The 22,219-nt window shown below is 43.8% G+C and overlaps 2 protein-coding genes across 4 annotated transcripts in view; one reads left to right on the top strand and one right to left on the bottom strand.

The window, feature by feature from the left end:
• Positions 1-5,290: 5,290 nt before the first annotated feature.
• Positions 5,291-20,594, bottom strand: Fkbp14 (FKBP prolyl isomerase 14). Of its 2 annotated transcripts, XM_038320113.1 has the most exons (6): positions 20,557-20,594; positions 20,049-20,165; positions 17,184-17,714; positions 14,400-14,551; positions 11,757-11,884; positions 5,291-7,345 (listed from the first exon to the last, which is right to left on the bottom strand). In XM_038320113.1, the coding sequence occupies exons 3-6, from the start codon at positions 17,378-17,380 to the stop codon at positions 7,187-7,189; spliced, it is 636 nt and encodes a 211-aa protein (XP_038176041.1). In that variant the 5' UTR covers positions 17,381-17,714; positions 20,049-20,165; positions 20,557-20,594; the 3' UTR covers positions 5,291-7,186. The 2 variants fall into 2 exon arrangements, with proteins under 2 accessions (XP_038176041.1, XP_038176040.1); XM_038320112.1 differs by lacking the exons at positions 20,049-20,165; positions 20,557-20,594 and having other exon boundaries at positions 17,184-18,146.
• Plekha8 (pleckstrin homology domain containing A8) overlaps positions 19,580-22,219 on the top strand; it is a 60,278-nt gene continuing 57,638 nt past the window's right edge. For both annotated transcript variants that reach the window (XM_038320110.1, XM_038320111.2), the window contains exon 1: positions 19,580-19,824. In XM_038320110.1, the coding sequence (XP_038176038.1) occupies positions 19,785-19,824 (40 nt within the window). In that variant the 5' untranslated portion in view covers positions 19,580-19,784. The remainder of the gene's footprint in view (positions 19,825-22,219) is intronic.

Raw genomic sequence — 22,219 nt, 5'->3', positions numbered from 1 at the left:
GGTGTGGCTCCATCAGAGCCCACAGACCTACTGGACTCCGACTTTTCATGTCTTTCATTTCTTCATTCCCTCACAGCTCCAAGAGCCAAGGTTTCCAAGAGCCAAGCGACACTGTACGGGGCACATCTTCAGTGGCTACTGCCTCCAGCAAGGCTCTACCTTCTAAAGGTGCCACAGTCTTCCAAACAGCGCCACCAACTGGGGACCAAGTGTTCCAATACGTGAACCTGTTACAGAAGACAAGTTTCACTCAAACCACCCAGAAGTTAGTCATGAATTTAGTTGTTTGGCGCTAAAAGCTGGTTTTCCAATGATCGAAACCCTGTCAAAATTCAAATCAGACTTCAGGTTTTATCCTAACCCTTCCTTGGTGACATACAATGTGTGTGTGTGTGTGTGTGTGTGTGTGTGTGTGTGTGTGTGCGCGCGCGCGCGGGCTTGCTCTCTGTCTCTCTTTGTGTCTCTCTGTGTACTCTCTCTCTGTCTTTCTGTCTCTGTCTCTCTCTCCACACACACACACACACACACACACACACACACTTTTCTGTGTGGAAATGGTCCACCTTGTAGTATGTACAGCTTAAAAATTAAATTTGTTTTTAATATTCTAGTGATATTCAAGACCACTTTCTAAGATTTATTTATTTTTAGTTTATGTCTATGAGTGTTTTAACTTCATGTATATATATGTACCCATTGAGTGCCTGATGCTCTTGGAGGCCAGAAGAGGATGTCTGATCCCCTGCAACTGGAGAGTGGCTGGTATTAGAATCAGTCATGTGGTTGGTGGGAATCAAACCTGGGTCGCATGGAAGAGCAGTCCATGCACTTAATTGCTGAGCCAATGCTCCAACCCCTACAAACTATTTTTAATAGTTAAGGTTTACCTATCGTATTCCATTGTGAGCATCTTCAGCCTGCAGTATTAACACTGCTCACTTACAAAGTCACTTTACACGGAGATGACTATGAGTTATAGTCCAGTTCTTCAGACAACCAGACGGTTGGTCTAAAGTCCGGTAGGAATTTAGTCTTCACTAAAGGAACACTTCTCTCTTGCTATGAGTGATTCAATAGTGACTGCATTATTGAGAGAATTATGAAATTTCTCTAGCTTTAGAAAATAATTCTGTTAGGGTACTTTTTTAATTTTCCCAAACCACCAAAACCAAAAAACAAAAGAAAATTTTATAAAGGTATCGTTTAACGTCATGTTGGATCAACTCCCCTGGATTTCTTGGAACTGGAACTAATGCAGATTCATAGCAACATTTTAGTTTTTAAATTCCTTCGTCACTTCCCTTTTCACTGCCCTGGACCCTGAGTATAAACCTAGACCCAGGTTTTCACTGTTCATGCTCTACCCATGGTCCATAGGTCCTAGCGCTTATATGTGCATAGACTTCGACATTTCAGCTGTGTGGAGTGATTTATTCCTTAGGGTTGGGATCCACAGCTAGGCCACCTTTGAATTTCAAATAGTACTTACTTTAAAATAGAATTTAAAATAGAAATTATTGTTTTTATTTTATTTTATTGGTAGTTTTTTTAAAACAAGGTTTCTCTGTAGCTTTGGAGCCTGTCCTGGAACTAGCTTGTGTAGACCAGGTTGGCCTTGAACGCACAGAGATCCACCTATCTCTGCCTCCCGAGTGCTGGAATTAAAGGCATGCAACACCACTGCCTGGCCAAAATAGAAATTATCGGGTTTTTTTAGATTATCTATCCTTACTTTGAACAGAAATAAATGGTTGAACTTTATTGTAAATGCTTGAAATCCACAGAAAGAGCAGATTTGCAGCTGCTTAGTGTTGGGAGGATCTGCAGATCATGTGGGGCTTTGTTTTTGAGGCTATAAAATGTCCTATAACAGTGTTGAAGGTTAGAGTTACATGACTATCCTGAAGTTGATTGGTCTGCTGAAAGCTCATGACCAGAATGACAGTACTGACTTCTAATCCCATACTTGGGATGGAGATGTGGGAAAATCATGATTTCAAAGCCCCCTGAGCTATATGGCAATATCCTGTCACACATACGTAAAAAGGCTGTTTCTCTTTGGTGACCCACCCCGTTTAATAAAGGCCACTCATGTGGACATGAGTGTGGAGCTGGTCACAGAAACGTAACTCCCCAGTCCTGTATCACACAAGGCAGTGGCTTCCTGTCTTCCAGCAGACCCCCCCCCCACCAACCCACACCACTACCTCCCTGGGTGTGAAGAAAGGGGTGGTGGGAGTGGAAGGTAAGAGGGTGGAGGGATGCATGTGACATGTATGAATGGATTCTATGCATGTATGATATTGTCAAACCAATTAGAATAAAATAAGGACAGCAGAGCAAGGCACTTAGCATGTGTGTGGGGGGCTATTGGAGCACATATTAACTTTACTAAACATTACTCCACTCTCTAAAGAAAAGAGATATTAGAAAGCCAACGCACATTGCCTAGGTCCGAGGAAATAAACCTCAAAGAGTTAATAGTAGCTTTGGAGATATTGTTGCCATAGCAATAAAATGTTAGAAAAAAATTCAAGCAGAGTTGATTTACTGCTCAGTCTTAATGTAAGAATCAATTAACTTTAGCAAGCTGCTTAATTCTCTTTAAAGACCAGGACACAAAGCAGAAAGCCTTGGCTACTGCCACAAGAGGCAAGAAAAAAAATGTAGGGCATCTTCTGGACGACTCCGTCCTTATAAAATTCAGCCAAAATAATAGAGGGGGCAGGAACTTTAGCAAACATTCTCAAGAAACCATTGACAGAACTAACACTAATCCTTAGAAAAATGGGCTTTTACAGATGTTAATTTCATTGCAAGAGCTTTCCAAAGTTATTCTACATGTAAAATATTAGCTTTCTTAAAGGGAAATCTCCTTAGTTCTGTACTGTTATTTCATCTGGCTAGTCTACACAGTTTAATCACTACTAGCATTCTCTCTCTCTCTCCCTCTCTCTCTCTCTCTCTCTCTCTGTGTGTGTGTGTGTGTGTGTGTGTGTGTGTTGTTGTTGTTGTTGGGGGCTGCACCTGCCCATGTATGGAGTCCAGAGGTCAATTTTGGGTCTTTCTCTATTGCTCTCCATTTTAGTTTCTGGAGGTACAGTCTCCCTCTGAACCTGCAGCTGACCCTTTTGGCTAGACTGGCTGCAGCAAGCCCCCGGAATCCACCCATCTCTGCCTTCTCTTAATGCTGGGGTTACAGGTGTGCATATGTTCCCCCACCTTCGCTTGGGTGCTGGAGATGAAGCTCAGGTCTGCGGGCTTGCACATCAAACATCATAGTCACCAAGCCATCTCCCCATCCCCATCAGTTTAATTATTGACTCAACTAAATTTAGCTGCTCCAGGGCCACCTGAAAATTACCTTAAACAGATTACATTTGGTAGAAAAATAACTGTATAACAATTCTAGAAAACACATGATCATATGAGAAAGAGTCACAAAGACAGAGTGGACCATTTTATTCCGGTCTCCTAACCAGGAGGTTACATAACACAACCTTGCAAGAAGAGAGCTGGAAAATACATGAAAATGCTCTATCAGAAGCTGGAACTTAGCACAAAGGGTGTCTGTACCCTTACCTTCCTTGTGATCATGAAATTGGCCCTCAGATACCTCGCTTCACATTGTGCTCATGCCCATTTTACTGCAACTGTTTACTAAAGAAATTATCTGTTTTCCTGCTACAGCATGGAATTTCCAATTAATGAAATGCCTTATAAATTCCCAGAAACCCCTAGCGGGGGATAATTTAGCTGTCACCAGGGAAGGGGGATAATTTAGTTATTACCAGAGACTAACGGGACCCCATTTACTTTACTCTGAATTACTGGGGGGAGGGAACTCAGCAAAGGTCTCCTGTCATTTCTCTTCACATCGTAAAGCAAAATTGATGTTAGTCTAGCTTGCAGGCACTTAAGGTTGGCTTCAATATGACTGGCTAACTCAAAGCACTGAGCCATCCATTTTATATCAGAAATTTTACCGGCAGCACAGGAACACAGAGAACTGGTAAACAAAGACTCCCCAGGGCGATTGCTTTGTGGATCTCTCTATGTTCCACGTGGCTTTAACCCTTTCTTTAGCAATAACTTAAGTAAATGCAAAGGAGCCTCTCTTAAGCTAGGGGAAGAAGTCATTGTTGCATCAGAAGGAAAACAGCTGCTTCTAGTATAATTTATGTGTGGTTAAAACACAGAAATATGGGCTAAGCGTGGAATGGTGGATGCTAAGGAACACATGACAGTGCTAATTTTCTTTTCAAATAAAAGGCGACTGGAATTTCCTCCATAGTATGCCATCAAATCGAGGCTTTTCCATCTTGGGATTTTCAGACACCAAGGACCACTTCTCTCACACACACTGTTCAGGTGAGAGGGAGCAGGCCGAACTCTAAACAACACTGTGGAACTAATTCACTTCATAAGTACAGTTCCTTTGCACACGCCGAAATCCAAACAGCTAGTTGCTTCATCTGAAGCAGAAATCATGGTTTCTTGCTATCTGTGACCACCAGGGCATCCCCTGTCATCACCTAGGCACTTGATGACACTAATTTACTAACCAGGCAGAAATCTTGTCCACCTGCTACACACACAATCAAGGGCCAAACCTAAACAACAGGGACAACACACACGCTCCTGTCTTCCCTACCCATAAGCCCTGTGTGAAGTTCACTATCAACTGCAGCCCTTAATGATCAGGTTTCCTGCTAACTTGAAGCAGCAGCTTTTCTGGCGAACCACAACAGCGGAGCTCCTCAGAGGCAGGCCGCTCCACTCTGCCCAGCTCCCGCCACTGCCCATCCTGCCCACTCTATCGTGAAACCGAGACTAAAATGTGAGAGGAACTACGGGGGTCGGTCTGTGGCTTAACACGCAGAAGGCTCCATCCTCAGCATGGAAGAGACAGGAGGGAGAGAGACGGGGAAGAAGCGGCAAAGCTGCTTTAACATTGTTCTTCTTTTTCTCCATAAAATCAGGGTTGAAGGGATGAGCGGGTATGATGCCTTGAGCATCAGCTTCCCAGAACCCACTTAAGGAAGTCAGTGGGCAAACTGGCTTAGGTGTAACCTCACTGCTGGGGAGACAGAGACAGAACTCCTGGATCAAGCTGGATAGCCAAAACGAAGAGCCCCAGGCTCAGTGAGAGATCCCGCCTCCATGTACTGGTGGAAAAATCCAGGAAGACCCCTGTACCTGCACACACATCTGTGCCCCCAACATATGTGAATACACATACAAACACTACGCACGTATACATATGCAAAACATTATTTTACAAAACCAGTTATTTCCCAAATAAACTTTATTTGCAAAAGGAGTATCACAATAGACATAGAAATTTAAACATGACACATGGAACAGTTATGAGTCAAATAACATGTATGTGAAGTCACAGTTGGTGTTTGATTATTTCCACTAATGGGAGGGTGCAAAGATATTGCTATACAAAAGGCGGAAGGCTTAAGCAACCATTATTACCAGTATATCTTTCTTTCACACTTGTTTGACTACTTAGCTGAGGACCTATACAAAATTATACAATTGAATAATTAAGATTCTTTCTCCTTCCTTGTTCCAACACAGATGGTGGTGGCAGCTTCAGTGCAAGGCAGGCTTCAAGACACCCCACTGTCCTCTCAAGACAGTCACAGGCCTTTCCACAACCTCCCAAGGCCGAGAAAAAGGCAGTGCTGACAATCATTTCACGGTTATACCTGACATCTTCAAGAACAAGCCCTAGAGTATATAGTCTTCCCAATAACATGCTTTGGCTAGGAAAGTGTCAATGCATAGGTAGCGAAGTCATCTAACTTCTACAAACAACAGGAGGGGATGGGAATGGGTGAACTAAGACCTGACCCCTCTCACTGGAAGCAAATATAAAGATTATTTTATGAGAACACAGACATTCCTGAATCCTGAGGAGACCTGGGATCTGCCAAGATCAGTCAGGAACTGTTCCCAGAGGTAAAGGTGTAAAGGGAAATGGGGCCCAACTGATACATACAAACTCGCTGCTTCATCCTTAGCGGGGACTGAGCTCAGGGACTGAAGATGTGTCTGCAGCTTAACCATCATCACTGAACTCATCCGTCACCTCTGAACAGCACTTCTCATCTGTAAAGCAGTACATCAGACCCAGAAGCTTCCCAAAAATGTCAGAACAACAACGGTCAGACAACAGTGCGCATGATCCATTTTATAAACTATGAGAACCTATGTCTAACAGATAGAGATCTGGGAAGTCTGCTTTAAGTATTTAAGATAACAGCCAATTTGATTAAAATCAATTTTTAAAAACAGAACTAGTCGTCATTTTTACAAGTCAATTTGAGAGAAAATGAAAAAGGTCCATTTTCAAATTCAGGATAAGTAGTGCTAGAAGTTGGTATAGGTCGGCCTCGTTTTCAATGAGTCAGAAATGGGATGGTCTAGTTGATTTACTAACTTCTCTCATAATTCATTGTTATTGTGAAATAATGTACTAACTGTAAACTTTATTCAGTGAAGAACCAAGAGGCTAATCTGGTAGCCTTAAAAGTAAACATTGACCATAAATACAACTTTCTGCCAGGCCCACCATATTTTGAATCATTGATTACAAGGAAACAAACACATAATTGATTTGTCTGACTTATTTTACTAGGTCATTAGCCACTATGAAGTCTGGGCAGAATGTTTCAATGCACACCTATTCACGAGCTGCTAACTCCATTAATCATCCAACACTACACATCTCCACAGTGAGGCCATAACTGTTAAGGAATGAGGCCTACCATATGCCTCCTCAGGCAGGGACTCAAAAATAGGTAAAGAAAAAACTACTTCATTATAACCTGAAAGGAGCAAGCCCTGGGGCGCCGATTTGTGCTACAACCTGTCCATATGCTGTGGCACATTTCCAGCTGCAAAATATTACCGTGAGAAGGAAGCAAGCAGACAAGCTTCGTGTGAACATGGAATGGCCCAGAAGTCTACTCAAAGATGACTGTTTCTTCCCAATAACTTAAAAGAAAGATATGGATATTTACAAAGTCTATGGGGTTTCTTAAATAACAGAAAATAACATAAAACTGAGAACAAACAAAGCAAGAACAGAATGTTATTCAAAACTACAACTTTCTTTAAAGGTACCGTCTTCCCTTTACAGATGGATGCACATACAATGGCAGGTGCACCCTCACAGTTCGTCATGCACATATGTAAATTCTCTAGCCGAGATAAAGCCATCTTTGTCTTCATCTTCTTTATCAAAAATATCCTCCACCAAAGCATCATGGTGGCTTTCATTCACCACTGCACCGTGCTTCTCAAACTCCTTCTTCAGATACACTTTAACCTACAAAATAACAGTTCTTGTTAATCATAATCCACATTGCATTGTTACAACGATACACAGCAAGAACAAAGCAACTCTGTGACCCATTCCTAAAGGAAGAAAAGCAATCTTTGCTTTGCAGGAATGGTGGAGATACCAGATAGTTTTCAGAAATGAAGATATGCTTATATCATATATACACACAGACACATTCAAATATAATGTTTGTATCAAATATAAGGTTTTTATTAAAACCTATTACTTGCCTTTTTAAAAAATATGTGTGCGTATCCGTGTGTGTGTGTTTCCGTGTGTGTGTATGTGTCCGTGTGTATCCATGTGTGTGTGTCCCTTTACCACTCTTTCCCCTCATAGGTTGAACCTAAAGCTCATTGATTGCCACCCGGGCAGGCTAACAAGTCCCAGGGAGCTCCCTGTCTCTGCCTCCTCTGGGCCAGGATTGGAGGCATGCACTACCACACTCTGCTTTTTCCATGGTACTAAGGATCCCAACCCAGGTCCTCAGGCCTGCATGGCCAGCACTTACCGCACAGAGCCATCTCCCCAGTCCCTTTGCTTGCTTTAAGCTGGCTTCACTTTCATTCTTAGAGCTTCATATTAAGAAGTCAACATTTAATTGAAGCTGTTTATTTGGCAGTTCATTTAAATTTGTGAGTGTATGTGCATGTGCTTGTTCATGCGGGGTTGTTGCATGTATGCCCGTATACAGAGGCCAGAAGTCAGTCTCTTTTCTCAGTCTTATTTTCTGAGACATGGTCTCTCACCTAGAACTTTGGACTGGCTAGCAACCTCCAGGGAGCTGGCAGTCTCCACCTACCTGCTCTGAGATCACACTGCCACCCTTCCACACTTCCACCCTTCCACACCCACCTTGGATTCTGGGCCTGGAACTCAAGTCATCACGCTTGAACGGCAAGCGCTTCACTGACAGCCACCTCGTCATCTCCCATCTATAAGCAGTTTTAATTCCCGGATTATACACCAATATTCTCTGACTGTGAACTGCGTTTATTACTATTCTTCAAGTGTGAAAAATGGTTCACTTATGAACTCTCAGAACAGTCCCGCTGACACAGCATTTTGGGTGAAGTCTCACAATCGTAAGAGAATCAGGAATGGCAAACAAACGTAACTGATTCGCTCGCCACAGGATGCCTACAGCAAATGTACTCATCCACTCACTGGACAATAACTAAGGGGGAAAGTCGGGGGGGGGGGACAGGACATTAATTTTTAGGACATTGTCTTCGTGTTTTATTCAGTTTGGTTTTCAAATTGGTTAATATACTAATTTAATTGAAAATAAAAATGTAGGAGTTACAAAGATGTCTGGGCAGCATTTTAAAGTACTAATAGAATTAACATAACCTTTAAAATGTTTAACCATGCCATACATATTGCATTGTTTGCTACGTTTGGCTAATATTTTACAGCATTACATTAAAACCGCTGAATCAAGTTCACTTTCAAAACATTTTTAACGTCATAAAATCTTCTAGAAGTTTGTGAGATTTGATTTTTTTAATCAAATGTTCTTTTAAAGTTTAACTGAGATGGATCAGAGGTTAAGGGCATTGCCTGCTCTTCCAAAGGTCCTGAGTTCAATTCCCAGCAACCACATGGTGGCTCACAACCATCTGTAATGGGGTCTGGTGCCCTCTTCTGGCCTGCAGGCATACACACAGACAGAATATTGTATACATAATAAATAAATAAATATTTAGAAAAAAGTTTAACTTATAGAAAAGGAAATTTTTAACATTTATTTTTATTTTCTGAGTGTTTGCCTCCATGTTTGCATGTGCACACATGTACCTCGTGCCCATGGAGGTCAAAAGAGGTCACTGGGCGTCGCATCAGCTAGAACTGGACTTACAGACAGTTGTGAGTCATGTGGGTGCTGGGAACGGAATCTGGGCTCTCTGGAAGAGCAGTCAGTGCTCTAAACCACTGAGCTATCTTTCCACCCCAAGTCGAGCATTATTATAAACTGGATGTTTTTATGTTTGTTTGTTTGACTCTCAAGAACCAAAGAAAACTTTAAACAAATTATGCTACCTGTTTCCTGGTTTACCTGAACACTACAATTCGCTTTGTTGAAACTAAGAGATAAGTGTGCAATAAGAAACACTAGACTGCCAGGCATGATAGTACATGCCTTTGATGCCAGTGAAAGTAAGTAGATTTCTGAATTCAAAGTCAGACTGGTCTATATCGTGAGTTTAGGTCAGTCAGGGCTAGCTACATAGAGAAACCCTTTCTCAAAAATAACAACACAAAACAAATACAAAAGAAAAAATATTATACTCATCAAAAGCTAAAAGTTGTAAAATATAAATACATTATATATATACACACACACACATACACACATACTCACACATATGAGAAAATGTTCTTAGAAAGGTTCTATCTAAGCTTTTATAATCAGGAGGTTTGAAATAATGTGCTAGAATCAAATCAGGTAAAGAAAAATCTATTTTTAGAAAAAAATTATAATATGCTTGACAGAAACAACTTTTCTTTTACATCTGTGCTCCATCTAAATCTGTCCAGGAGTTTATTTCTAAGTGGTTCACCATAGACGTCACTCCTTCTTCTTCCTACCCTCCTGTCACGCCTTTTCTCTCATCAAATTCTCCCACTGCTCATTTGATTCCAGTTTCTAAAATGTGCTTATCCACCTTCCTTCCTTCCTTCCTTCCTTCCTTCCTTCCTTCCTTCCTTCCTTCCTCGTTCTTTCTCTCCCTCCTCCCCTCCCTCCCTTCTTCCCTCCCCCTCCCTCCCTCCCTTTCTCCTTCTTTCTCTCCCTCCCTCCCTTCCTGCCACAGGCTACATCTAGGCAAGGCAGATCTACAGGGCATGAGGTCACACTCTGTTGGTGCCACTGTGTTCCATGATGGGGCAGCGACTCACTGGAGCAAAGCCCTGTAAGAAGCATGTATCATGAAGACAAAGCATCCATTCTAATCAGCAGCATTTGCATGCTAATATATGACTCGGTGTGTAAGAAAATTTATTTTGAAAGCCATATCCAAGTTTCTCTGCTTTTGGATCCCCAAAACACCGGTGCCTCAAATCTATGCCTTTCTGACCCTACCATAGAACCATTTGAAACAAGTCAGGTAATGACAAGAACTTGTCTTGAGTTCACCTAACGCTTGCATAATAGTTGTAAAAAATATTTTGTCACTTCCAGTATTCTTCCCAGAGAGCATGCAAGTACAGAGAGCATGCAAGTATTTCCGGCTTTCCTTCAATAGAACTTTCTCCAAAATTTACTGCAAATAACCAGAGCTTTGGCAAAAGCGGCTGCCAAGGAACAGGGCTTTCTCGGATGGAATAAATAAGCAGAGACAGCACAGGCAGCAGTGTGGCCTACAAAGGGATCATCAGGATGAGCGGTCCCGAAGCTGTGTTCCTGGGCCAGCTTGGGTCAACAATGCATACCGCCTGCTCCTGTCAGAATGCAAACAAGGCTGCGGGCCTGAACAATGGCTGCATTTGGACACATTGGTTTCGTCAGGCTTTCTTTCTAAAAAGAGTCAGAATTCTGGACAGTCCTCCTAGAATAAGATTACATTCTCCCTTTTCATCTGAAGCCACAGCTACAAGTGGAAAGAAGAGTGTGTCTGGCTGTGATCACGCCACACCAGCGGAGCCTTACCAGGATCCTGTAAACTTGGAAATCAAAGCAGCGTCTTTCAACTGCCTATGCTACAATTTTCTATTGTCTTTAAAAACATAATCAAGGACTGGGGAGATGGCTCAGTGGATAAGACCATTTGCTGTGTGAGCAGGAGGGCTACAAATCCCCAGCTTACAATATGGGTTCCTACAGAAAAGGCAACTTTCAAAGCACTTCAGGGAAAGCTGTGAATAATATTTTATCTAAACAAAAATAAATTTACCTCATTTATTTATTCTTTGAGAATTTTATAGAGTATATTTTATCATATTTTATGAATCCACAACTCCTCTCAGATTTCCCCCTCCACCCAACTTCACATTCTTTCTCTTTTTTATTTTATTTATTTAATTTATTTATTTTGTTTTTTTGAGACAGGGTTTCTCTGTAGCTTTGGAGCCTGTCCTGCAACTAGCTCTTGTAGACCAGGCTGGCCTTGAACTCACAGAGATCTACCTGCCTCTGCCTCCCGAGTGCTGGGATTAAAGGCGTGCGCCACCACCACGTGGCTTCTTTCTCTTTTTTAAAAATAAAGTCACTAAAAGCCATGGGTGTCCAATTGGTGTTGGCCACTACTCCTGAGCATGGGGGCCTGCCCTGCACTGTGGCTAACATGCCCAGTGTCATTCCACTGAAGAACACTGATCTTCCTTCTCCCAGCAGCTAATGCATTTCTGTAAGGGTGAGCCTTAAAGATGCAGAAGAAGACATCATAGAGGTCACCTCATGCTTAGAGAGCTTCCAGTCGTCATTCAGATCCATCTCTTGAAATGATTCGTGGGACCGTGGGCCATTTCGAATCTCCAGGAGGTCAATGTTGAATATCAATGTACTCTCTGGGGGAATTTTGCCTGATATGAAGAGATAGGGAAGTTTTTATTTAGAAGATCTAAAAGTATTCATAACAAAATCAATTGTGGTAACAGACATTTTAACTACAGTAAATGGAGAGACTCTTTGACGGTCACAGATGGTGGGAATCACTTATTCTATAACTACACTTTACCCAGGAATGAAAAGTAGGTCACAAGAAGGACTAACCCAAAATGGCAGAACAAAAGCACTCTAGTTTGGAGCAGCAATGAAATACATATACATAGGCAGATGTTTCTAAAAGTCTCGATGCTAAATTTCAAATATAATTAAGGCCCTTCATGTATTATGTCAAGAATGACTTGTAAAGGGCTTTGAGTAGTTCAGACTTAATTATATTACAAGAGATTTACTAATTTAGATTAGAAAGTCTTGACCTTCAAGTACATAGGGGTACTGCTGCCGGGTCTGCCACTGGGAGGCAGTATATAATAGTGTGAGTTCTGTTCACATCTGCTGCCTCTGGGCATCAATTCCTTCCTTGTCTGTAAAATAAGATTGATAATGTTTTCTACCTTAGGAGTCCGTGAGAAGGATATAAGGGGAAAACTCATACAAAAATAAAACCCTCAGTGTTATTCTTGATAAATAGTAAGTGCCTTATATGTTACTAAGACATAATTTTCTTACGGGTCTTAAAAATAATAAAGGAACATTCAAAATTTTCAACAACTTAGGAGATGCCTTCCTAATAAAGTACTTTATGCATTTGTTAAAATCACAGGGTACAAACAAAAACAGTCCATATATAATCAAAGAAACAAACCCTTCTTGGAATTGTGGGCATCTATTTTGTTTCAGACTTGCTTTCTTTCAACTCTATGTAACAGAAAGATCTGGACACACGCATTAGTCAATCCCCATCTCCTCAAAGTTCCACGGAAGGAAGGGCAGTAAGAAGAGGGCAACGCTCACAATGTGGGGCAGAGCTTACCGTCACGCTGGCACAGGGAAGGGGCATGCACTAGGTCGGTGGGAAAGCTGGTGTCTTCCCACGGAGGCATGCAAGCGTGCACTAACACACTACAAAACCAGTGGCAAACACAGATTAGAAGAGTTAGTTTCACGACACTGAAGGGAGTGCCTATGATGTAAAGCTGAATTAAGTATGTCATGGACAACTACAGCTGCTCTGCATACCCCAAGTTCAGAGCAAAAGAACAAAGACGCGGGAAAGAAAGACTACGTCTAGGCATTAGAGACACCTTCCCTAGACACTGGATGGCTTTCTGTAGAATATAATCAGAGTTGCATTTGGTGAATAACCAAGCCTGCGGGACATGGCTTAGATAGTGAGTCCTACTTTGGAGTACATCATTTTCATATACAACAGTCAACCTCCTTAGGAAACTGCGGCAAGAGGCTTGATCCCCACTTTGTCAAGGGCTATGCTTTGCCGACGAATGGAATGAAATCTATTTAAACCACATCAGAGTGATTTTATCTGCTTTTGATGGCTTCTTACAATATCTTCTTCACTGTACACGTACTAACATTTTCTTCATAGAGAATTCGGACAATAGAATCAGAAATGAATGCAATTCTCAGAATCATAGTACACTATGAATATTTTATTCATTGGGATACAATGTGCATTTACTCCCCTTTCACTCATGGGGAAAGTCAGACAGACAGAAAATCTATCTGCCACTTTTATACCGCACACATTTCATATATAACACAAACGTTTTGCAAACGGCACTTTTAATAAGAAGGCTACATTTTATTTGGCTAACCTCTGCTGATAACACACTTGGGTTGGTTCCAATTGTTTTAACATCAGAAACAACACAGTGGTAGACAGCCTGGTTCACTAACCTGTTGCTTCAGATCTGGCCACTGGCTCAGAGCAGATTTCAGTGAAGAGACTACAGTTGGGGCCATCTGATAAGTATCACCGAACAACCCTTGGAGAGCACCAAAGAGCCTCCCTACCTGAACCCATCCTAAACACCAGGTATGCTTGTGCCATAAAACAAATTGGCACAAAAGCTGTATGGACCAGCCAGGCAGCTTGTAACACAGAGAGAATTATTTTTAACTCAAGTCAATGAATTATTTTAAAATAAGCTATTGAGCTGGGCAGTGATGGCACACATCTTTAATCCCAGAACTCATAAAGTGGAGTCAGGCAGATCTCTGAGTTAGAAGGTCAGCCTGGTTTAATAGAGCAAGTTCCAGGACAGCCAGGGAAATCTTGTCTTGAAAACACAAAAATAAATAAAATTAAGATAAGCTATTGAAATTTTTACAAATACATTTAAAAGCAAGAATGAAAGGACTCCTAATGAGACCTACAGTATGGAAGATTTCCTGGCTATAAACACAGCTACCACATCAAACCATAGCCAACGATCTGTATTCCAAACATTCAGATGATCAAGACGCTTTTGCTGGATGGCCTTTCTGTTGCGTTGTTAAAGTGAGCGGGTGGGTTTCTGGGAGGGAGGAAGCATTCAGAGATGCACAGCAGTGAAGGTCACACAACTTTACCTTTCCCTTCTTTGCCGTAGCCCAAGGCAGGAGGAATGATGAGCTTTCTCTTCTCTCCCACACACATCCCCTTCAGGCCTTGGTCCCAGCCTTTGAGAGCCTCCAGGATGCCCAGGGTGAACCAGATGGGCTGGCCATTGTTATGTTTGTGACTACCAGAAAGAAAACACATCAGAATTCAAATAATTATGTTTAATTCCTAGCTTTGTGCTCGCCAGTAAGGCCAGTGCACGTCAGACAGCAACTGATGCTGTGACACCGCCCTTCCAGATTTTCAGTTTCAGTTCCCCGCTAGGAATTGAAGCCACAGTCCCACAAATGCTAGGTAAGCACTCTACACATTAGAGATAGTTTTAGTGACTTTATAACAAATATCATTGCTGGGCTTCATTTTTTCTACCCACCAGTGGTTAAGCTTATAAACTCGGAAACTAAAGCTCAATACACACACACATATACAAATATTTCAAGTATTTTGGATCTATACTAAATTTGAATCAAGGGACACAGAACCTGCAGGCAGGGCCAGCTATACTAGTATTAACATTTTGTACAGAGAAAATTGAAGTTAAGTGTACTAACATTTGATGTCAGATATACCTAACCCCTAAGTTCAAGGTCTTAGTGACTTCCCAGGAGGGCCACAGACCAAGAAGAAACTCAGGGAATGTCTTGAGTTTGAGAAGGAGATACAAGGCTATGAGAATTACTGCTAAACGGTGAAGGCCTATTCGACCCCAGACACAGAGACAGGGTTATCTTACTTCCTGCCTACAAGCCTTTCTGATGTACAGTTCACTCATGGTTCTGATGCACAGAAAAGGCTGCTTTCACCCTAAATCTCCACTTACACCCAGACCCTCTCCAGAGATCTACTATGGGGCTACTTGGCAAATCCTGGAGCAGTAGCCCCTCGAGTTCTGGAGGGTAAAGGAACAGAAAAATGTCCGAGCATCCTGAGAGACCTCGTGATCATGGGGCAAAAAGGATGGCAAAGCAGCAATCATCGGCACTAACTACATTTGGTCACATTTCCTATTACAGCTAAGCTGGTCATCACATAGATGATGGTTCTGGCGACACAAAACACTCTTTGCAGATTTATTTAATGATATTTCTTCATTATCATTATACTCAGTTAGCCAGGCCTATGATTTTACATGAAGGTTGCGTAACGGCAGTCCCTTCCCAAAGTTCCTAATAAAGAACACAAGAGTGAAGTGCCACAAAATATCCACCCAGGTTGTTGGCCCTGAGACGGGAAAGAAAGCAGGCTGGATATGAAAGCAAGACTGTAACTGCAAACCTGGAAGGGCGGTGTCACAGCATCAGTTGCTATCTGACGTGCACTGGCCTTACTGGCGAGCACAAAGCTACGACAAACTGTTTTTGGAAACTTTTCATTTGTTTGGTTTGTTATTGTTTTTCCAAGACAGGGTTTCCCTGTGACTTTGGAGCCTGACCTGGAGCTAGCTCTTGTAATAGGCTGGCCTCGAACTCACAGAGATCTGCCTGCTTCTGCCTCCCGAGTGCTGGGATTAAAGGCGTGCGCCACCACCTCCCGGCTGGCTGTTTTTGGAACCTTCTACCAGGGCAAACAGTGTTCAGAGAGAAAAGTCATTCACTATCCTCAACCCTCACTAAAGACCATGTCTCCAAGTAGTTTATTAAAACAACCAACCTAAGGACCAACGGTGAGCTAACGGGCTTAGCACATGTGCTTCCCTCATCTGCAAAGTCCTCCTGCAGCTCTGCCTTGATCATCTCCATGCATCATTCTCTGGACTGTTCTGCTATGAAAGCGTCTTTATCCTCCGCCTCAGCACAACTGACCACAGGCTCCCCGTGCTTTGCCAGTGCTCTGAACATTCTGCATTCTCCACCAAGTGAGCCTTGTCCCATCTCCTGTTCCCTGCACAAGGAGTGCTGCTGGAGGACCAGAACTTATTTTTAGTAAACGCTGCATCTCCAGGACCTGAAATGCGGCTTTCAATGAGCCTTTCACAGGCAGGATGAATGAATGGATGTAGGCGGTTAGAAGGTGAACTTCCAGAATGTCCCTAAGGAAGTGCTCACTAAACACTTCCAGAAAGGAAATCAATCCACTTGTGAACGTTACCTGTTGTCTTTCTTTGTTTAGAGAAAAGAAATGCTAGCGCCAAGTACCTGGAAATCCTTCCACTTGGACTTCTAAAACCACACCTACTCCATCGAGGAAGCCTGACTTTCGAAAAGAAAGGAACAACTCCTGAAATCACCAGCCTGTGCTTTGACCAAAATGCCACCCGCCAGACTGCCAGACAGTTAGACAGGTCGATGAAAGAGCATTTGTGCATCTTTCAGAAGGCGGCAAATAGACGATTGCGCATTTTGCTCTTGAAGCAGAGTGACATGTTTTAATATCTCTTATGACCAATTAAAAGTGGAATCAGATAATTTACCTAGGGAATGGAGTGGTAGACGATTCTATTAAGCCTTTTCTACTTACTGCTTAATTATAACTACTATTTCTGTAAAACTTCAAATATTCTAGATCTAATTTTATAACGAATAAAACTGTAAGGAATTTAACTTATCAAGACAAGTTTCCAGAAAGTCCTTTCAAGGCCTTGTTCTCTAAAACTGGCTTTTGACAATTTTCTTTCCCCGTAGGTAAGGCAGATGTTTCAGCGTTTTCTTTCTGTTTTTAGAGGTAAAGGAACTGTTAATTTTACAGAGGAGGGCTGGGGTGACTGGGTGGGTCCGTCATCATTCTGCCTCTGCTTGCGAGGCATAATTACTTACGTGGAGTGAAACAGGGAGCCATCCTTTTCTAAATAGCCCTCATAGTGGACCAACATCAGGTCTCCTCCCTTGGTCTTGCGATGGCAGATGAACGGCTTCTGGAGAACTTCGATTTTCACCTCTGGCTCAGGGATCAAAGCTCCACTCACAGCCGTGACCCACAGTGTCAAGATCGCGTTCCACAAGAAAAAACTCATGTTACCAAAGCAGAGAAAGGGCCCCCGACTTCATAGAGTTAAAGAGGTGCGGAAAGCGGCCACAGCCTGGGCTAACTTCAGGACTCCCCCAACCTCCCAGGAAGACGTGGCACTTTTACTACCAACTTTCCCACACACTGCGAACTCGCCTTTAAAGAGTTAAGCTCCATCCCAACATGATTGGCTCTGGTCTGGAGGCTGCTGGGGAAAGGCTGCCTTCTACTGGCTGGCGATGCTGTCACTCAGGCTCCTCTCCAGCCAATGGCGCTGCAACAGTGTAGTGTTTCTGTGCGGTGTTGGGTCAGACCGCCGGTTCCAGCCTCTCTGAGTAGTCCTAGAGCCGGCGGATTTAGAGATTCTCCCACCTTGGGAGGACAGCTGGGTGCAGAGCTAACAGTTAACACCTTGCCAGAGGGCTTTGCCCCTGTGAAAAACTCCAACTGAGCCACTGAAGAGCCCCGGGCCAGGTGACACTTGGGCTTTTGCAAAGACCGGATAATAAACGATGGCTGAGAATTAGAACATAAACTCTAAGATCGAAGAATGCTTTAAGGATCCCAAAGCACATTCTAGGGCAAGATTCTCACTAACTTAATGTGGTTATTTTTCCCATTTAGACAGTCTTAGTTCCTGGGTTAAAACATCATGACCAGTAGCAACTTGGGGAGGAAAGGATTTTTATCGATTACACTTTATATCACAGTCCATCATCCAGGGAAGTCAGGGCAGGAACTCAAAACTGGAGTCTGGAAGCAGGAACTGGAAGCAGCCCATGGAGGAATGCTGCTTACTGGCTTGCTCAGACTGCTTTCTCTCTCTCTCTCTCTCTCTCTCTCTCTCTCTCTCTCTCTCCCTCTCTCTCTCTCTCTCTTTTTCTTTTTCTTTTTTCTTTTCCTATTGTTTGTTTGTTTTCTGAGATAAGGTTTCTCTGTCCTGGCTGTCCAGGAACTCACTCTGTAGACCAAGCTGGCCTCGAACTCACAGAGATCCGCCGATGAGCCTGCTTTCTTATAGCACCCAGGACCACCAGCCCAGAGATGGCACCACTGGTCATGGGCTGGACCCTCCAACATCCGTCAGTAATTAAGAAAATACACTACAGACTTGCCTACAGACAAATCCTCTGACGGTTCAGAGCTCATCTTTCTAAATTACTTGTATCTGTGTCAAGTTGACATTAAACTAGCCAGGACAGAGGATAGACAAATTGAAGCTAGAAGTTAGTGTCCTGTTTAAGGTCACTTGGCCGTGAAGAATTTGCACTCTGCCTTCAGACTAGACCTGATTCATTCTACAAACACCACTGTTAATGACTGTTAGCGATTCATCACTTGAGTGGCCTTAGTATAGAGTAAATAATGGCCAAGGACATCTCTCTTTAAAGAAGAAATAGCTTTACTGTTTAAGAATTATACAGCTTAAAGTTCCTAGTTCTACACGGTTGCCCTGATTTCAGACACAGCCCATTGTAAAGGACTGAGAAGAAACTGGGAATCTCCAAAAGAAGACCTCTAGATTAAACCAAAAGTAAACAGGGCATTAAGTAAGGTGTGCAGTTCAGGTAAATAACCAATTAAGTTAGCTATTATTTACTGAGCCTGTCAACTTTACATTAAAGGAAAAGAAAATGCCCAAACTTTAGCACTTCGGAGCACGTTTCTGTGACATTTGGGTTGTATCTTTGTCAACATTTTCTTTTCACTTAACCCGTGATTAACACTTTTCTTGGCTAAAAATCCCGACAGTGCAATTTCACACTTTCTTGTGCATAGGCATTCCCCTTGTGAAAATGCAGATTTTTTGATCCAAAAGATCTGGAACCCGGGCGAGATTGTATTTTTAAGAGAATACTAGGTGAAGTCAATGCCAGCGGTCCAAAGAGGCCCAGCGGTTCGAATAGCGTCTCACCCTAGAGTGCATCCGGAAACGCACTACAGACTCGCCTCATTCGGGTCTCAGTCCGAATCTTTCTACACTGATCATCTTGATATTAAAAGCTGGACCCCTGGAGACTAGAGCCCAGGGGTGAACCGCTACTACCCACGTCCACAACCGCGCCCCGCCCTCCCGAGAGCCCCACGGCGCCGCGGCCAAAACGCCGGCGTGGATTTGGGAGCGTGCGCGCGGCGCAGTGAGCATGCGCGAGCGCGTCGGGGCGGGCGCTGTGGGCTCGGTGGCCGCGGTAAGGCGCCCGCGACCGTCGCTCTGGGGGCCGCGCCTCCCTCGCCTCGCTCTGCCGGCCGCTCCGCCTAGTCCACGCCGACCGCGCCTGGCGCAGGCGCAGACCCCCGACCAGAAGCGGGTGCTCCACGGCTGTCGCGGTGACCCCGCCCCCGGGCCCGGGATGTGAGGCTGGTCCGGTGTCCCCGCGGCGGGCCGGGGCGGCGAGGGGCCCGCGGGCGCCATGGAGGGCGTGCTGTACAAGTGGACCAACTACCTGAGCGGTGAGTGCCGGCCTCCGCGTGCGCGCGGCGCCCTCCGCCGGCTCGCGGCCAGGACCGGGATTGGGGTGCCACCGACAGCCCGGGCCCGCCGCGGGGACACCCCAATCTCGCGAATGGGGTAGGGGGCGGCCTCGCCTGGGCTCTAGGCCAGTTGCAGGGTGTCGAGCGAGTGCCAGCAGCCGCCGGTATTCTAGAGTCTCCACGCAGACGCTCTCCCTACGCACCTTCAGGGTCATCCCCCTGCTGAACGAGGTAGCGGAACTCTAGCTCCGCAGTCCGAAACCACGAAGTGTGAGCTGGCGTTTGGCTTTTCTCTCCGAGTATTTCTTTTGTTTCAGACTCTGTCATAAAATGAATGCAGATATTAGCAACCGTGTCCTTGCCTTGCCCAGCACAATGGCTTAAAATAGCACCCTGCCCCCTTCTAGCTGTTGAAAGCACTTTCCTCAACTATCTAGAAGTTAGAACTGTTCCTCAGCCGTGAAGATGGTTCTCAGTGAGAATTGTATTCATCCGAGCAGCCACTATTTAATAAATTGTATGCTCTATGAACTGTACTGGGTGCGTTTTTAAAGTTAAACTTTTTATTATGGAAAAATGAGTTAACATTGAACGTGTCAGTGAGGATGCAAAAACCAGAAATCTGCCCAGCTAGAGTTGGAATTTCCCCACGCTTTGATGGGACAGTTCTGTTGTAAGGACGGACGTGGCTGAGAGGAGTTGGCCCAGTACCTTTGAGGAGGTCACAGCACTGCACGGGCGGAAGTACACCTGTTGGCGTGTAGAAATCTCTCTCTCTGGCTAGTGCAGTAATTAGCACTGAGTTATTTGTTTGCCCTTTAATCACTGTCGGAGGGAGTGATGGGAGGTGTTGCCCTTAAAAAGACCTGGCTTTTACTTAACAGATCTTCAGAGCCCTCTGCAGAGAGATTAGGTTAGGTGCAGATTACTCAAGGCTGAGCTTCAGTTTGATGAATTCTGAGAGCCTATTAGCGTTCTGTTTATCTGCAGAGAGGAGGCCAGGCCAGTCTCCTTTTGAGGTTGTCCTAAACTCTGAGAGGTAGGTTTGCATCTTAATCATCAATCCTTGAATCAACTTCACCCCCCCACACACAACAAACTCACACCTCACTTTCTTCTTCAGCCCCAACTTAATCCCCTTCTTCCTTTCCCTCCCCTTTCAGTATGGGAAGTTTTGATAGTAACTCCCCCCTCTTCTGTATCCTTTGTGCCAACATTTTTCTAGAAGAATCTTCTAGAACCTTTGTTCTGGGCTGCCCATGTCATCTATTTTGATGTTGAGTCTACTCTTTTCTTCCCTGAGTAAGAGCTCTTAGAACCATTGAGTGGTTCCTGGGGGAAGCCTGAGGAGGGGCACTGGAGTCATTGCTGCTTGTTCCTTTGGCTTGCGTGCCCCTTGCCCTTCACTAAAGGCCCTCACTCCACTGGCTCCTCTTCTGGATATGCTGAGAACTGTGGCTCAGCACACTTTCACTAGAGGATGAACTTACTTTGGAAGAGAACGGCACTGGCTTAGGAAGGTCTTAAGGGTCCCTCTTTCCTCAGCTCTCCTTTGCTGTTGGTCTCCCACAGTTGTCAGAGTGTGTGCATGACGAGCTTTGGTGGAGGCATCGCTACCTTCTTTCTTCTGAAGCTTTTGTTTTTAAAATATTTTATTAGTTCTTTGAGAATGTCACACGATTTATTTTGTTGATGTTCATCCTTCTCTAATTCCCACCATATCCCCCCTTTCCACCATCACTCCCCACACAATGTGAGGTTCTCCTCTCCCTTCTCCTCCAGCTAGTGTTGCCCAAATACTCTCCAGAGGGGGCCTTCCAGGGCTATACCGTTAAGGAAAGCTGACTCTCCCTCTCCTAGCATCTATGAAATGCCAGTAGTTCCTCAGGCGGTGCTGGGATTTTGTCTAGCTTGAGCTTGCACAAGTCTTGTGGGTGTTGTCACAATCACTGAGTGCGTATGAGCAACTGTCATGTTGTGTCCGGAAAACATTTGTTTCCTTGTTGTTATCTACATCCTTGGATTTTACAATCTTTTCACCTACTCTTCCACTAAGATTCCTGAGTCTTAGGAGTAGGATGTGATATGTTTTTTGCCATTTAGGATTGAGCACTCCAGGCTCTTAATTCTCTATCCATTGACCGGTTGAGGGTCTCTGTGTTAATTGCGATCCACAATGATGAGAAACTTCTCTGGTTAGTATTAAGCAATGTCCTGATCTATGGATGCAGAAATAAGCCATTAAAGTTGGTTTAATGCTGTGTCCGTTTATCAGAATAGCAATACCCGATTGTCCTCTTGGGCCTGTCACCTATCCAACCACAAATGAGTTCCATTTCACAGAGCAGGCTTTAGATGCAATCAGAAGACGTTT

Source organism: Arvicola amphibius, chromosome 2 (assembly GCF_903992535.2).
Source record: "Arvicola amphibius chromosome 2, mArvAmp1.2, whole genome shotgun sequence".
In the NCBI taxonomy this organism is placed as follows: domain Eukaryota; kingdom Metazoa; phylum Chordata; class Mammalia; order Rodentia; family Cricetidae; genus Arvicola; species Arvicola amphibius.
Note: the sequence above shows the minus strand (reverse complement) of the source record. Positions and strands in the feature narration are given on the sequence as shown.

Bases quoted from the DNA above. Each gene is read 5' to 3' on its own strand.
- Fkbp14 (XM_038320113.1), bottom strand. From the start codon at position 17,380: ATGAGTTTTTTCTTGTGGAACGCGATCTTGACACTGTGGGTCACGGCT. The intron at 11,885-14,399 runs GTAAAGTTGTGT...TCTTCATATCAG, and splicing joins CTACGGCAAAGAAGGGAAAG to GCAAAATTCCCCCAGAGAGT. The intron at 7,346-11,756 runs GTGACCTCTATG...GTTATTTTGTAG, and splicing joins GGAAGCTCTCTAAGCATGAG to GTTAAAGTGTATCTGAAGAA.